This window comes from Erithacus rubecula, assembly GCF_903797595.1.
Source record: "Erithacus rubecula genome assembly, contig: scaffold_141_arrow_ctg1, whole genome shotgun sequence".
NCBI classification, from domain to species: Eukaryota; Metazoa; Chordata; class Aves; order Passeriformes; family Muscicapidae; genus Erithacus; species Erithacus rubecula.
In genome coordinates, this window is record NW_027635538.1 from 778,063 (window position 1) to 795,401 (window position 17,339).

The 17,339-nt window shown below is 47.0% G+C and overlaps 1 protein-coding gene across 3 annotated transcripts in view; it reads left to right on the forward strand.

The window, feature by feature from the left end:
* Positions 1 to 17,339, forward strand: part of EXOC6B (exocyst complex component 6B) — a 171,631-nt gene that overhangs the window by 10,936 nt on the left and 143,356 nt on the right. For 2 of the 3 annotated variants that reach the window (XM_079333105.1, XM_079333106.1), the window contains exons 2-6: positions 618 to 783; positions 7,525 to 7,572; positions 8,694 to 8,784; positions 8,888 to 8,933; positions 11,255 to 11,459. In XM_079333105.1, coding sequence (XP_079189231.1) covers positions 618 to 783; positions 7,525 to 7,572; positions 8,694 to 8,784; positions 8,888 to 8,933; positions 11,255 to 11,459 — 556 coding nt within the window. Of the gene's footprint in view, positions 1 to 617; positions 784 to 7,522; positions 7,573 to 8,693; positions 8,785 to 8,887; positions 8,934 to 11,254; positions 11,460 to 17,339 lie in introns of all 3 variants that reach the window. The other variant, XM_079333107.1, reaches the window with a different exon arrangement.

Consider the following 17,339-nt stretch of genomic DNA (forward strand, 5'->3'; position numbering starts at 1 on the left):
GCAATGCTGAGCTGTGTGTCCTGAGGAGATTTTGGGGTCAGATTTTGGATATTCCTGGTTGATCCTGATAGGAAAACTGGGAATGCTGATCTGTGTGTGCTGAGGAGTTTTTGGGGTCACATTTTGGGGTCCCATTTGGGATTGTTGATCCCAGTGTATGTCTGAGGAGTTTTTGGGCTCCCTTTTGGGGTTGCTGATCCCAGTGTGTGTCTGAGGAGTTTTTGGGGTCCCTTTTGGGGTTGCTGATGCCCGTGTGTGTCTGAGGAGTTTTTGGGGTCCCTTTTGGGATTGCTGATCCCTGTGTATGTCTGAGGAGTTTTTGGGGTCCCTTTTGGGGTTGCTGACCCCCATGTGTGTCTGAGGAGTTTTTGGGGTCCCTTTTGGGATTGCTGACCCCCATGTGTGTCTGAGGAGTTTTTGGGATTCCATTTGGGGTCGCTGACCCCCATGTGTGTCCAGATAAGTTTTTGGGGTCCCTTTTGGGGTCGCTGATCCCCGTGTGTATCCAGATAAGTTTTTGGGGTCCCTTTTGGGGTTGCTGATCCCTGTGTATGTCTGAGGAGTTTTTGGGCTCCCTTTTGGGGGTCACTGACCCCCGTGTCCCCCTGTCCCTGCAGCTCTGTCTATGATGGGGAGGAGCACGGGCGCTTCATGGAGAAGTTGGAGGCTCGGATCCGAAACCACGACCGGGAAATTGAGAAAATGTGCAACTTCCACTACCAGGGATTCGTGGATTCCATCACGGAGCTGCTCAAGGTCCGGGGGGAGGCCCAGAAGCTCAAGGTGACACAAAATTCTTATTTTACATGGCTGCACCTCAGGGGTTCTCTGGAACCACAGCAGTGTCCTCTCCTTTGATTTAAATTTCAATTTAAATTTCAATTAAAATTTCTACTTCAATTCCATTTCTATTTCTATTTTTCTCTTTTTCTCTATTATTCTCTATTATTTTCTCTATTTTTTCCCTATTTCCCTATTTTTCTATTATTTTTAATTTTTATTTTTTCTGGCGTTTTTTTCTGTTTTTCCCTGTTTTTCCTTTTATCCTCTATTTTTTTTCCTATTATTCTATTTTTTTCTGTTCTATTTTTCTATTTTTCTGTATTTTTATTTTTTCTGTTTTTCTCTGGTTTTTTTTCTGTTTTTCTCTATTTTTCCTTTTCCCCCTCTATTTTTCTTTTTCCTATTTTTCTATTTTTTCTGTTCTATTTTTCTAGTTTTTCTATTTTTCTTTTCTTTTTTTCTTCTTCTTCTCTTCTCTTCACCCCTTTTTCTTCCCCCTTCTCTTCCCCTTTTCTTCCCCTTTTCTTCCCCCTTTTCTTCCCCATTTTTCCCCCTTTTCTTCCCCTTTTCTTCCCATTTTTCTTCCCCTTTTCTTCCCCTTTTCTTCCCCTTTTCTTCCCCCTTCTCTTCCCCTTTTCTTCCCCTTTTCTTCCCCCTTTTCTTCCCCATTTTCCCCCTTTTCTTCCCCTTTTCTTCCCCTTTTCTTCCCCTTTTCTTCCCCTTTTCTTCCCCTTTTCTTCCCCATTTTTTCCCCCTTTTTTCCCCTTTTTTCTCCCCCTTTTTTTTCCCCTTTTTCCCCCCTTTTCTTTCCCTTTTCTTCTCCCTTTCTTCCCCTTTTCTTCCCCATTTTTTCCCCCTTTTCTTCCCCTTTTTCTTCCCCATTTTTTCCTAGTTTTCTCTTTCTTTCTATTGTTTTTCTATTTTCCTTTTTTTCCTCTTACTATTTAAAAAAATAAAATTAAATCATCCTGGAGCAATGGTCACCAAACATTTTCTGATTATTGGACCAAACTGGAGCAGTGTGATGCATTAAGAAACCCAAACCTGTTTTCATTAGGAAAAATGCTTTTCCTCATGGATCTTATCCCAATTTTTTGTGCTAAAATAAATCTTGTGGCCTTTCAAACTGTGCAGAAAGGTGAGGGGAAGGTGGGATTTACCCAGACCTTGGAAAAGGGTTGGGAAATGTGTGGAAAAATTTGTGGGATGAGAATGTGGAGGAGGGGAGGGAAGTGGAAATGCTTCAGGAAAAGGGAGCAGGAGGTTGAAGGTGTTTGGGGTCAGGTGGGTTTGGGGTTCAAGCTTGGTTCTTGTGCCTTGAAATACAAAAAAATCCAGATAAAATACAAAAAAAAAATTCAGATAAAATAAGAAAAAAAAAATCCAGATAAAATACAAAAAAAAAATCAGGTAAAAAACAAAAAAAAAATCAGATAAAATACAAAAAAAATCAGATAAAATGCAAAAAAAAAAATCCAGATAAAATACAAAAAAAAATCCAGATAAAATAAAAAAAAAAAAACAGATAAAAAAGCAACAACAACAAAAAAATCCAGATAAGATAAAAAATCTCCAGATAAAATAAAAGAAATCCAGATAAAATAAAATACAAAAATCCAGATAAAATACAAAAACATTCAGGTAAAAACCAAAAAAATTCAGATAAAATACAAAAAAATCAGATAAAATAAAAAAAAAAAAAATCCAGAAAAAAAATCCAGATAAAATACAAAAAAATTTCTAGATAAAATAAAATAAAGATCAGATAAAATACAAAAAAAAATCCAGATAAAATACCAAAATTCCAGATAAAATACAAAAATTCCAAATATTCCAGAGTTTTCCTTCCTGGTTTTCCTGCACAAATCCAAGCAGGGCAGGGAGAGGATGCTGCACCTCTCTGGTCCCTTCCTGCAGGAACCTGGGTTGGAAATCCCAAAAAAATCCCAAAAATTCCCTCCCAGAATTGTCCCAAAAAGCTGTGGGTTGTCCCCAGGAACAGCACAGGGAGATTTTGTGGCTGAGTGAGAAGAACCTTCCTAAAAATTGGGAAAAACCTTCCTGGTGTTCAGGAGAAGTGCTCAGTCATCAAATCTGTCAGAAAAAGCAAATTTTGTTGGGGGGGAAAAAAAAAGGAAGAACTCAGAGTCGGGATGCTGAGTGCTGCTTTTACCTCATTAATTAAATTAATTAATTAATGTCTTAAATAATTAATTCACAGCTACCTGTGGTATTTCCCAGCAGAATTCTTACTTCACACACCCCCAATGGATTTTCCTCTCAGGAACACTTTCCTGTGGAGAATTGAGCAGGATGAATCCATTGGAATTACTATGATATAAATCCTTTTTTTTTTTTTAATTTTATTTTATTTTAAATTTTTTTCAAGCCATTGTTTCCAGCCAAGAATTGCACATTGTTTGTTTGCTGGGAGCTGCTTCCCATTCTGCCAGCAGCCCCTTTGTTGGTGGCTCACTGTGAAGTCCCTCCCTGTCCCCTCAGGAGATCTCCCTTGATTTCCACGATCCATAAAAACACCAAAACACCCCCAGAAAAGTCTTTTCTGAAAAGCTTTGTGAGGTTTTGCCCCGGGGCATCATCTGTGGATCGAGTGCTGAGAGCGGGTTTGGTTCCAGCCATTCATCCCTCATTTGATCTCGGGCTTTTCCCACTTAGGCTGAGCTTTGAACAGCCAGTCCCTCCCTGCTGCTCTCCTGTGCTCCTGCACCAATGTCCCTGCTGGCCTGGAGGTGCATTTGTCACCTTGTGTGGCTCCTGTGTCACCCAGCCCTGGCTGAGCCAAAGCCTGGCACGACCTCAATTGCTGCCCTGATTTTTGGTTTTTCCCCCCTGAGAACGCTGAGTTGGGAATTTTTATCTCCTTGAGCTGGACGGGTGGGCAAGAGGCCACTGGGCAGTGTCCTTGTCCCCTGTGCTGGCACTGCTGGGACAGCTCTGAGAGCCCTGGGGGGAATGGAGAATTCCTGAGGAAAATGGGAAGGGAATGGAGAATTCCTGAGGAAAATGGGAAGGGAATGGAGAATTCCTGAGGAAAATGGGAAGGGAATGGAGAATCCCTGAGGGAAATGGGAAGGGAATGGAGAATTCCTGAGGGAAATGGGAAGGGAATGGAGAATTCCTGGGGAAATGGGAAGGGGCTCAGCTGGAGCAAAGGAGGCTCAGGGACCTTGTGGCTCTGCCAGGAGGGGACACTGGGGGGATTTGGGATCTGGGAACAGGAACAGGACAGAGGGAATGACCCCAGGGTGGAAATTGGGGAATTTCCCCATGGAAAGGGAGGTCAGGGATTTGGATTGCCCAGGGATGTTTGGAGTCCCCATCCCTGGGGGATTTCCAATCCCTGTGGATGTGACACTTGGGGACACAGTGCTGGGGATGGTTGGACTGGATGATCTTTTCCAAGCTTGACAATTTAGGGATTCTGTGATTTCCTGCAAAAAGCTGCTGCTGCATTCATGCCATGGACAGAGTGATGGGGTCTTGGGAAGGAATTCCTGCCTGGGCTGGGATTCCCAGATTTGCTGTGGCTGCCCCTGAATCCCTGGCAGTGCCCAAGGCCAGGCTGGATCCCCCTGGACAGTGGGAGTGTCCCTGCCATGGATGGGGTGGCTCTGGATGGGATTTAAGTTCCCTTCCAACACAACTCAGCCCATTCCTCTCCTTCCTCTCCCTCCACTTCTTCCTCTCCCTCCACTCCTTCCTCTCCCTCCACTCCTTCTCCAGGAATCTCGGCTCGTGTGGCTGCAAACTCCTTTTTAATTCTGCAGCTTTTGGACCTGTCAATCACAAATCAGAGATTAATCCTTAATTTCACAGAATCCCAGAATTGTTCAGGTTGGAGTCCAACCATCCCCAGCCCTGCTCCATGTAGGGACTTTTGAATGCTTTCTTTTTTTTTTTTTAAGGAAATAAATTTAAGTAGTTTTTTTTTAACTGATTCAGGGAAATATTTTTTTGGAGACTAGTGGAAAAAAAACCCCTGTTTATTCAACAGGCCAAGTACTTTTTAGCACAAAAATGAACAATATTAAACAGCAAAACCAGATGATAAATTCAGAAGAGTCTTTTTTTGTGGTTTGCAGCCTGGTTTATTTTGTTTGTTTGTTCCCTCCCCAGCTCCCTCTGCAATGATCCCCAGGACTCTGAGTTCCCTGTTTTGGGGGTGTGGATGCAGGAACAGCTCAGCCATCCCACAAATCCCTGCAGTGCTCCCTCATCCCTCCCCTGCCACCTGTGTCCCCCTCTGGCTTAGCAAATCCCAGCTCTGCAAAGCCTGGCTTAGCTACAGGGGGTCTGTGGGAATAACCATCCCTGTTTTCCTGCAGGAACAATCCCAAACACGACCCCTGCCCCCCAAAACCCAGAGCTGGGCTTGCTGTGTAATTTTAACAGCAAACTCCTCCAGCCCCTGCCTTCTTTAGGAGTGGTTTTAAATTACCCAACACAGATTCCTTTTTTCCTGGTGGGATTTTCAGGATCTGAGCAAATCAAATAATCTTTGGGAGAGATGCTGGGCTCCTGCTAGTAAAAGCTGCATACATCAGAAAGGAAATGAGCAGGTTTTGGGGAGGGCAGGCAGCCAGCAGGGCTGCAGCTACTGCACAGGGCAGAGATGGGATGCAGATGCTGGAGGGGAAATTGTGGAAAACTCTCTTTTTTTTTTCCACCCTGAAGCTGAAAAAGCAACAAGGCTGGGAATTGCAGGGAGTTGGATGGTGGGAGCTGGACCAGGGGGAAAATTGTGATTGCCCAGAATCTTTTCCAGTAGGGAAAAGAAATGGATCCTGGATCTGTATAATGTGGATAAATCCCAAGTTCCCCTTCAGTCTGACCTGGTGAGCTCAAAAACTATGGGGATTGTGGGGTCCTGGAGTTGTGAAGTTGGAAAAGTTGTTGAAGATTTTTAAGTTCAGCCAGCAGAGTGTTCCCAATGAGCCACATCCTCACATGGTTTTGGGAACCACATCCACAGGGCTTGAACCCTTCCAGGGATGGAGGCTCCACTGGGAAGCTCCTTCCATGGGGAAATTCCCCAATTTCCATCCTCATTCCCTCTCCTCCTGTCCCCAAATCCCCCCAGTGTCCCCTCCTGGCAGGGAGCTGTGCAGAGCCACAAGGTCCCTGAGCCTCCTTTGATCCAGCTGAGCCCCTTCCCAGCTCCTCAGGAATTCTCCATTCCCTTCCCATTTCCCTCAGGGATTCTCCATTCCCTTCCCATTTCCCTCAGGAATTCTCCATTCCCTTCCCATTTCCCTCAGGGATTCTCCATTCCCTTCCCATTTCCCTCAGGAATTCTCCATTCCCTTCCCATTTCCCTCAGGAATTCTCCATTCCCTTCCCATTTCCCTCAGGGATTCCCTTCCCAGCTCCCTCAGCTGTTCCCTGCTGGATTTCTGCTCCAGGATGGATTTTACCTTCCCAATCCCCCTTGCAGCTCCTCCTGTTCCTCCTCCTGCTCCTCCATCCCCATCCTGCTGGAGAATGGAAGAAACCCACTTGTTGTTCCTTCCCTGGGATGAAATTCATTAAAAATTCCTCTTTTCCATAATTATACCAAGGGAAGCAAAGCTCCAGGGTGGATTTGTGAGATCTCCCACTCCTGGAAGTCCTTTGAGGGCTCTGTCCCAGCTCCTGGTATTCTCCAAGCTCTGGGAAAGGTTTTGCTTCCAGAAGGAGCAGAACTCTGGAAAACAGGGAACAAATTTTTGTTCCTAAGGTGGAGCAGGAATGCAGCAGCAGCTCCCACAGTGGGGAGACCCCAAACCTTTCACAGGGAAATTGCATAAAATTGAACATTTCCAGCTCTAGGAGCTGCAGAAGGAGATTCTGGGAGGAAAAATGGGGTTTTATGGTCTGGGAATCTCAGAACCCTGAGGTGTCCTGTTGGAATTCCTTGGAATTGGCTGAATTGCTGGAGGTGTGGAGCTGGGAATGTTGCCTTGGAGGTTTCTGTTGGTTTTTCCAGGTGTTCCAGGGTTTCCAACCTTCCCCTCCCTAAATTCAGGAGAATTCCCAAACTCCTCTTCCCATTCATTGGCTGAATAATGGGAGAACTCCTGATTTTCCATCCTGATGAGCCCCAAAATCCCCTTTCTTCTCTTTTGGGTTCTACTGGGCTCTTCCCACCCCAGGTGTACCAAGTGGGAAATTTTCCAGCTCTGAGCCCCAACTTGGTGGGATAATCCAGAAAAAAAAAAAGAAAAAAAGGAGATTTTTTTATCCCAGATATATAAAAATAATCTTAAACCAGGCAGGATCCATCCAGAGGGAGATGAAGATCCTAAAGGAAGTTTGATAAGGATTTCTGTAAATATAAATAATCATTTCTAGGGAAAGCTCCTGGTAAAGAATCCTTTCCTGCTGGGATATGAAAGAGCTAAAACCTAAATGGAATTTATTTGGTGATGGCGGAAGAGAATTAATTCCTTCCTCACTGAGGTGAAAACTGCATTTTTCCAAACTGGATCCATGAAAACTCTCCAGCATTTTGAGGCTTCCCTGCCTCTGAACGAACTCCTGTTAATTCCTTCCCCTTTTCTCCAGTGGCAAAGAGGAAAATCCCTGGGTTTGTCCCCCGGTGGCAGTGGCTGTTAAATCAGCCATAAACACTTTTCCATGGGATGGGAGCTGTGGGGAGGGATGGTGTTTATGGCCAGTTTATTTTGGTGGGAAGAGCACTGTCCTGATTTATGGGATGTGCTTTTCCCAATATTCCCACAGAACCAAGTGACCGACACCAACCGGAAGCTGCAGAACGAAGGGAAAGAGGTGAGTGATGGATGCAGAGCTGGAATTCCAGCCTGGCTGTCCTGGGAGGGACAATTCCCTGCCCTTGGATCCCTCTTTTGCCATTTTCCACAACCCAGGATTTCTCCTGGAGCCTCAGCCCTGAAAAATCCCTGGATTTTAGGAAGTGACAATTCCCTCCTTGTATCCTTGTTTTTCCCTTGTCCTCATCCCCAGGTTTTCTCCTGGAATCTGAGCCCTGAATAATCTCTTTTAGTTTTGGGATGTGAGCATTCCCTTTCCAACCTGTCCCTGTCTCCTTGATTTTGCTTTTTGCACATTCTCAACATTTTTTCTTGGAGCCTGAACACTGAATAATTCCCAGCCCTGCCAGAGCCAGAATCCAAGCTGGCACAGTCAGTCAGTCAGGGTGGTGGCACAGTCCCATTCCATGGTGCTGCATCCTCCTGCAGGGGCAGATGTGGCTCAGCTGGAGCAGTGCTCCTGGAGAAGGGGCAGTTTCCTCTGAAGCTCCAGGGATGATGTGCAAGGGTCTGGCTTTCCTCTGGGATCCAGTGGAAAGGCTGCTCTGGTGTTCCAAATGTCAGTTTTTCTCTGGGTAGGAAAGGCTTGGCTCCTGCCCTGGCTGGAGCATCTCCCAGTGGGATGATGGAATTTTATCAGCCATGCCCTGGGACTCAGTGGCCATGAACAGGAGATATCTGCTGGAGGGAGGATGGGCTGTGGAAGATAAAGATGATTGCCCAGCTGGTTTTTAACAATGGCCCATTAACAGGAGATATCCCCACAGGGATAAGAGTCACTGCCACACCCAGTTTTTAACAATGGCCCATTAACAGGTGATACCTGCTGGGTGAAGGGTGGGTCATGGAAAGGTAAAGATGACTGCCCCAGCTGGTTTTTAACACCTGAGCCAGTAACAGGAGATATCTGCTGGAGGGAGGATGGGCTGTGGAAGATAAAGATGATTGCCCAGCTGGTTTAAAGATGCCCATGAGCAGAGAATGTGTGCCAGGAGATCAGGGGCACTGCCACACCCAGATGGGACAGAACACACATTGCTGGCACACCCTGCCCTGCAGCCCCAGCCAGGGGGGCACTGGGGCTGTTGCTGATCCTGAAGGAGTTTTTCCCTTCCCCAGCTGCTCCTGGCCATGGAGGAGCTGCGGCAGTGCCGGCTGCAGCAGAGGAACATCTCAGCCACGGTGGACAAGCTCACCCTGTGCCTCCCTGGTGAGCAGCCACAACATTCCCCATTTTTTGCCTCCTTTTGGGAGCTGTTTGGGTTCCCAGCCGGGTGCTCCTGTCTCAGAGCTGCTGTTTTGTCTTTTCCCAGTGCTGGAGATGTACAGCAAGCTGCGGGAGCAGATGAAATCCAAGAGGTAAATTTGGCCTGAGCTGGGGTTTTGTGGGGAGGCCAAGGAGTGTTTGGTGCTGGGTCATTTAATGAGAATCTCAGCAGTTCAAAACCAGCATTTCCAGGTGTAATTTCCTGGGTTTTGGCTGCTTTTCTGTGGGAGTATAAATGTCAGGGTTTTTCAGTGATGTTCATTTGTTTTTTAGGACCAAAGACAATTTATCCCCCAAAATTCCAGCTGGAATTACTCAGGATTTTCCATGGATGTGTCAGATAAAATTCCCTTAATTCCCCCTCAAAGTGATTGACATGAGATTTGTTGATCATAAATCTTTTTATTTTAGTGTATAATAAATATTGTTATTTATGGTAATTATTAATATATAAAGAGATACTTTAAAATATATAATAATACAACAAAATATTAAGTAAATGATAGATTATATATAAATATATAAATATTTATTATATTGTTTGTAATGATTATTAATATGTAAAGAAAAAATTTTGAATTTTAAATATATAATAATACAACCAAATATTATCCAAATATTATATAATAAATATATAAATATTTATTGTATATTGTTTATAATACTTATCATTTGTAAAGAAATAATTATTTAACTTTAAATCTACAATAATACAACAAAGATATACTTAAAATTATTTAATAATAATCAATAAATAATAGATATAAAATATATAAATATTAATTATATATTAATTTGTAATGTTTTTAAACCCTCTTAATTCTTCCTGGGTGGCTCCTTTTAACATATAAACATATATTAACACATAAATAAATATTTTTTTTATATATAATAATACAATCAATCAGTGAATAAATAATATATGCATATTAAGTATATGAATATTAATTACATATTATTTTTTTATCTTATTAAACCCTGTTAATGTTTCCTGGGTCGTTCCTTTTAACATATAAAGAAATAATTATTTATTTTTAAATATATAAGAATAGAACCAAATACTAAATATGTATCTAAAATATATTAATATTCTTTACATATGATTTTATTATGTTATTAAATGGTCTTAATGCTTCCTGAGTGGTTCCTTTTTAATTATTTTTTCCTTTTGACCAGAGTTGTGCTCAGAACAGGAGAATGATCTTGACTCTTGGGTGGTTCCATATCCCAGGGAATGGCAAATCCTGTGGATTCCCACTTTCCAAAGGGAAAAGATGGGAGGGCATTTGAGAAAAATGAATTTCCCAGCTCAATTTCCCGTTTGACATCTGAAATTTGCTTTTATGCAGCAAAGGAGGATCAAATTGGATTGGGTGTGACCAAAAATAATGAGGAATTCTTTATCCCTGGGATTCCTGCTTTTTTAAATGTATGAAATAATTGATTTTAGGATCAAATGGATCCATCCATTTTAGGATGGGGATGGGAGTTGTTCCAACGTGGAGAAGGTTGTGGGTACAATGGCTGTGGTGGAAAATGGATCTGTCGGATCTGGGATTTGCATCCAGACTTAAATAAAAAATTCTTTGGGTGGGAAGTGGGTTTTTTTATGGAATTTAGGAGCAGAAAAAGGGATCAGATCCTGGAATGCTAAAAGCAGAATGGCCAAAAGCACCAACTCTCCCAATCCACACTGTTAGACAGGATTTTTCCAACAAGCTAAGACACAAACTCAGACCACCACTCCTTAACCTACTAGAATCCCAGTTTCTTAGCACAGCAGGTTATGTGTAACACTGCACATACACTCTGTTGTGTTCTATCTAAGAAATGTCAGCAATATTCTTACCATAACTCTATTATGTCTAAATCCTGTCTACAGCTGTGGGCCTGGAGCCTCCACTGCAGATATCAGTGTGTTTCAGCCTTCACCAGAACACTCACTGCTACTCTGGAATCTAAACTTTTTACTTACTAAAAGCATTAAAACTCACCCTAAATCTTACTAACTTACTTAAATATCTACTTTAAGTGTGAGTGGCTTAATAGACTTCAATCCATCCAAAGGCTTGAATTCAATCCCTGCACTCTGATTTCTCTCTGAAGAATTTAGAGATACTCCTGACTCACTGACTCCAACTAGGCAGTGAAACATGGAGAAAAGCAGCTAAATATCATTTGGCTGGTGGACACAATGCAGAGCAAGGCCTGGATTTGTTCAGGCATTTCCACTGTGACCTAAGTTTGTTTAGTATTGCTACACCAAGTTCATTCAGTCCCCACAGTCTTAATTTCTCTCTGAAAAATTCAGATTTGATTTACAGACTGGATTGAACTCCACGATTTGAAGGTCTTGTCCAACCCCAAATTTTTGTGATTTTTTTTTTTTTATTTCCCCCCCCCTCTCCTTCAGGCACTACCCAGCCCTGAAGACCCTGGAGCACCTGGAGCAAACATTCCTGCCCCAGGTGAGCCACTACCGCTTCTGCCAGGCCATGGTGGAGAACATCCCGCGGCTGCGGCGCGAGATCCAGGAGCTCTCCATGTCCGACCTCAAGGATTTCCTGGAGAGCATCCGCAAGCACTCGGAGCGCATCGGGCAGACTGCCGTGCGGCAGGTGGGGCACCTGGGCAGGGACACCTGGGGAGGGACACCTGGGCAGGGACACCTGGGCAGGGACACCTGGGGAGGGGCACCTGGGGAGGGACACCTGGGCAGGGACACCTGGGGAGGGGCACCTGGGCAGGGGCACCTGGGGAGGGACACCTGGGGAGGGGCACCTGGGGAGGGACACCTGGGCAGGGGCACCTGGGGAGGGACACCTGGGGAGGGGCACCTGGGGAGGGGCACCTGGGCAGGGACACCTGGGCAGGGACACCTGGGCAGGGACACCTGGGGAGAGGGGCACCTGGGCTGGCTCACCTGGGGAGGGGCACCTGGGGAGGGACACCTGGGAGGGGCACCTGGGGAGGACACCTGGGGAGGGGCACCTGGGAGGGGCACCTGGGGAGGGGCACCTGGGGAGGGACACCTGGGCAGACACACCTGGGGAGGGGCACCTGGGGAGGGACACCTGGGGAGGGGCACCTGGGGAGGGACACCTGGGGAGGGACACCTGGACAGGGACACCTGGGCGGGGACACCTGGGGAGGGACACCAGGGGAGGGACACCTGGGGAGGGGCACCTGGGGAGGGACACCTGGGGAGGGGCACCTGGGGAGGGGCACCTGGGGAGGGACACCTGGGGAGGGGCACCTGGGGAGGGACACCTGGGGAGGGGCACCTGGGGAGGGGCACCTGGGGAGGGACACCTGGGGAGGGGCACCTGGGCAGGGACACCTGGGGAGGGACACCTGGACAGGGACACCTGGGCAGGCACACCTGGGCAGGTACACATGGGATGGCACACCTGGGCAGACACACCTGGGCAGGCACACCTGGGCTGGCCCTGGAGCTCTGCTGTTCTGAGCTAAAACACTGGTGAAGTTTGGGGTTCTGTTAATGGGTGAGCAATGGAGAGTTCTGGCAGGAGTTGGATTGTTCATTCCATGGAATTCTGCTTTTCTGAGCTAAAACACTGATGGAGTTTGGGGTTCTGTTAATGGGTGAGCAATGGAGAGTTTGGAAGGAGTTGGATTGTTCATTCCATGGAATTCTGCATTTCCGAGCCAAAACACGGATGGAGTTTGGAAGGAATGGTTGTTCCTTCCCTGGTTGTTCTTGGGAGTTTTGGGAGCAGTTGGATCATTCATTCCATGGAATTCTGCATTTCTGAGCTGAAACACCGATGGAGTTTGGGGTTCTGTTACTGAGGAATGGATGTTTCTTTTCTGGCTATTCCTGGGAGTTTTGGGAGGAGGTGGAGGTTCCTTCATTCCATGGAATTCTGCTTTTGCAAGCTAAAACAGTGATGGAGTTTGGAAGGAATGGTTGTTCCTTCCCTGGTTGTTCCTGGGTGTTTTGGAGGTTGGAGTTGGAGCAAATTTGGCATCTTCCAACTCCTCCAATTCCCAACGTTCTGCGGATTTCTGGGATTGATGTGCAGATTTCAGGAGGGTTTTTGTGAGCAGCTATTGGGGAGGGAGCTCCATGTGCCACTTTCCCTGGAAAAGCCGATTTGGGGCGATGCTGGAATTGGAGCAGGGGGAGCAGCTGGAGCTTGGGGGGTCCCTCTGGGCAGGGTGTCCCTCCCAGTATTCCCAGTAAGGTGTCTGGGAGTTCTGGGTGCTCTCCCTGTCCGGGATGTGGATCAGATCTGGCAGGAATCCCAGCGAGTCAGGGATTGGCAGCTCCCCACATTGGGTTTAAATTAGGATCATATAAATTCCTTTCAAATTGTTTGATTTCACCAGGGGGAACAGAGGAGGCCTGGCTGCAGTGGGGAGAGGAAATGGGGTTTTTGTAACATTACAAACACGAGGCTGCCGCTGACAAGGGCTGAACATTTCATTTTGTGATAATCAGGAGGATCTGGCCAGCTCCTCCTGGGATGGGCTCGCTCACAGAGAATCCTCAGTGCTCCCCATCCCCATCCCTGCCCTCCTTCCCTGCTGGGTTAGATCCCAATCTGAGCTTTATTACCCAAATTCCGGGGGAATTCCAGATCTCCCTGTTAATTCCGGGGCCTGGAGCGGATGAAAGGAGCTGCACACACTTGAACTCCACTTGGACTTTGGCCCTGTGAACCTGCCTGTGTGTGTTTGGGTTTTGGTGAGGCTTTTTTTACAGGGCTCTGAGCTCCAGGCCTGAATTACATCCCATTAACACGTGCTGATATCCGGGCTGGCCTTTATTATCCCTTTCCAGGCTGGAATGTGCTGGGCATGTGGAGGAGCCACTGGGGATGGAGCTGCTGAGAGTCAGGGGCCAAAACCAAGGCAGCCCAAAGGCAGCCATGGATCCAGGCTGGGCACAGCCAGAAATGGCAGAGCTGCCCCTCCAGAGGGGCAGGAAAGGCTGGGCTGTGTATGGGAATCACTGGGATCAGTGGCAGGGATGGGCTGGGCTGGGTGGGGAGCTGGGGTGGGACAGGAGCATCCTGGGGGAATTTGGGACAGGATGATACAGGATGAATTTGGGGCAGGATGATCCAGGATGAATTTGGGGCAGGTTGATCCAGGATTAATTTGGGGCAGGTTGATCCAGGATGAATTTGGGGCAGGATGATCCAGGATGAATTTGGGACAGGTTGATCCAGGATGAATTTGGGGCAGGATGATACAGGATGAATTTGGGGCAGGATGATCCAGGATGAATTTGGGACAGGTTGATCCAGGATTAATTTGGGGCAGGATGATGCAGGATGAATTTGGGGCAGGATGATCCAATGGGAATTTGGACAGGCTGATCCCAATGGGAATTTGGACAGGCTGATCCCAATGGGAATTGGGGCAGTTTGATCCAGAATGAATTGGGACAAGTTGATCCAATGGAAATTTGGACAGGTTGGCCCAGGGGCAGTTGGAAAAGGCTGATCCTGTAGGAATTGGGACAGGTTGATCCAGCAGGAATTTGGGACAGGTTGATCCCAATGGGAATTGGGACAGATTGATCAAATGGGAATTTGGACAGGTTGATCAAATGGGAATTTGGACAGGTTGATCCAGTGGGAATTGGGACAGGTTGATCCAGCAGGGATTTGGGGCAGGTTGATCCCATAGGAATTGGGACAGGTTGATCCTGCAGAATTTGGGACAGGTTAGTCCTGTAGGAATTTGGGGCAGGTTGATCCAGGATGAACTGGGACCAGCTGATCCAGTGGGAATTGGGAAGGGGATGGGTTTGAGGGCTGGGAAGGGCAGCAGAGCCCTCAGGGTGTGAAGCTTTCCCAGACAAACCCCGTGCCAGGAGCTGCTCTGCTCCCATCCCCATTCCCAGCAGGAACACCTCCCCCTGTGTTCAGGGATCCATCCCAGCCCAGCAGCCCCAGCTGTCCCCTGGGGTGGCTGTGCCAGCCTGTGCAGCACCAGCCACTTGGAGCAGTTCCCTGGCAGGGCTGGGATCTCTGGTACGTGGCACGAGGTGATTCCAGCATTGTTGGGAAATCCTGGCCCTCCCTGGGCTCTGCTTAAACACAACCACATTTCCCTATTTCCAGAGCCACAGGAGCTCTTCCCAGCTCTGCAGGGGACACAGGGACACGTCCCAGGCTCCAGACACTGCCTGGTGGCCTTTGGATGGCCTGGAGCAGCGTTCCAAAAACACACTTTGGGTCGTGTTCCCAATTATCCTCCTCCTCATCCCTGACTTTTCTGAGCTCTGGGATGGTTTGGGCTCAGCTGGATCCTGGACAGGGAATGTCCCTGTGCTGGGTGTCACCATTCCAGAGGTCACAGAGCCCTGGCTGGGGTTTGTCCCTGTGCCAGGACTGGGGTTTATCCTGTCCTGGCACTTCCAGAGCTGAACTTCCTGCTGCTTCCAGCTCCCATCTGGGGGTTTGCCTTAACAAGTCAAAAGAAGGCTGGTTATTAAAAACTGGGATTTTTCCAGGCTGGGATGCAGCAGGAAAGGTCACTGTGCTGGCTGGGAGGATTTCCACGTGGGGTGGGGATAATGGGATGGGGGTTTCTGCTCCTGGGCAGCTCTGGGGAGCAGGAATTGGATTTTCCAGTCGAATTTAGGAAGGAGACCTTCTTAATCTTGGCTCCTGCTGCTCGTCTGCTTGGGGTATTAAAGTCTTAGGAGAGGAAATGCATCCTTGGGGCTGCAGAGATGAGGAGGGACCTGGGCTTGCAGGATTTTGGGATGGAGAAATGATGATCAGTGTCACTGCAGTGCCTTGGTTTAGCTGCTCTCAGGATTTAGGAGCTGTTCACACCCATCCCCTTCCCCCTGAAGAGCAGGAATTCTGCCCTCAGCATCCTCTGTTTCACCTCCTGGAGTCAAAAACCAGGAGGAGATTTCTGTGTTTTGTGCTGGATGAAAACCTCAACGGCCGCTGGAAGCCCCTGCTATTTTTTCATTAAGCCTTGGCCCCAAAATGTGTTATTTTCAGAGTGTTGGGCAGGGGATCCATCTCTTGCCACTGGTGTTTGATCTGGAAGATTTTTAACCTCCCCAGGTCTCTGCCCTGAGCTGGAGCCTCCACTCCCATCACTCTCCAGGACCTGAAAATTCTGAGTCCAACCTGTGAAATTTGGGTTTTCTTCACTCCCTGGGCTCTGGGCATGAGGTGTGACAAATCCCAGAGGTGACATTTAGTGAGGTCTGTCACCCCCTGCCCATACTTTGGACACCCCAAATGGTACCAGGGATGGGATAATGGGATGGGATAAACTACAGGAAAAAGAACAGGAGGAGATGGGAATGATCTGAGACCTGGGAAGGGTTTTTGGGGTGAGATACCAGGCCAGGAGCTCGAGGTTAAATGTTCATGGGTGGGAAAAGCAGCCAGAGGCACCAGGAACATCTGGAGGTGCAGGACACATCTGGGCTCTGTGCAGATCAGAGCAGGTTCTGCTCCCTCCCACACCATAGAACTCAATGCAAATGTGCTTATTGGCATAAAGGAGCTTTTTATTCCCCATTTCCTGGCCTTCTGGGAAGTTTCACAGTTTATTTAACTGGAATTCTGTGCCTTTAAATCTGCCTGGAAATTTATACTCCATAGGAAGGTCATGAATAAATGGGCATCCCTCTCAATCCCTTTTGTGACATCAGAAATGAAACTGCTCAATCATGACCTTTCTTATTTCAGCATCTGGGTGAGGAAGGGCTGAGGGATCCCAGCAGTGGATCCACATTCCCTGGGCAAGGCTGCACCAGAAAATCCAGAGTTTAACTCCAGCTTTTCCCATGGTTGCCTTTTAGACCTTTAAAAAGTCTTAAAATCCAGAGATGTTCTAAATAAATCCTTTATTTTCCAATCATGGAATGGTTTGGGTTGGATCCTTAAAGATCATCCAGCTCCATCCTTGTGCTGTGAGCAGAGAGAAATTCAACATCCCAGGGAGCTCCAAACCAAATCCAGCCTGGCCTTGGGCATCTGCCAACCCCTGTGACAGAATTAATAATAATTAATGATTAATAATTAATGCCAGGTGGAGCCATGCTCCTTCTTTTGAGCCATCAGGAATTGCTGTTGTGTTTTTGGGATTTTAGCTGGGGAAGAGGAGCTGTGAACCTCCTGTCCTTTATCCTGGGCTGGGATTTTTGAGTTGGGCACTGTGATTTCTCCTGGTTTGTATTTTGGGGCTGGGAAGTTGCTCCCAGGAGCATCAGGGGCTCTGGGGCTGTTGTGACCCCACAATAAACTCAATTTGTGCCTGGTTTTGGTGTGGAGGAGCTGAGGGATGGAATCACTTCAGAAATCCCTGGGAATGGGATCAGGATGCTGCTGGATTTATCAGGATGATAAATTCCACAGCCCATTGTGATGTGGCTGCTCAGAAACCTTTCAAATGGACTTTTTTTGGTTGTTTGTTTTCCTCTTAAAAATTCCAGGGGTGGTTTTGGTGACACTGGAGGGGTTTGATCTCTCCAGCTGGGCACTGCTCCT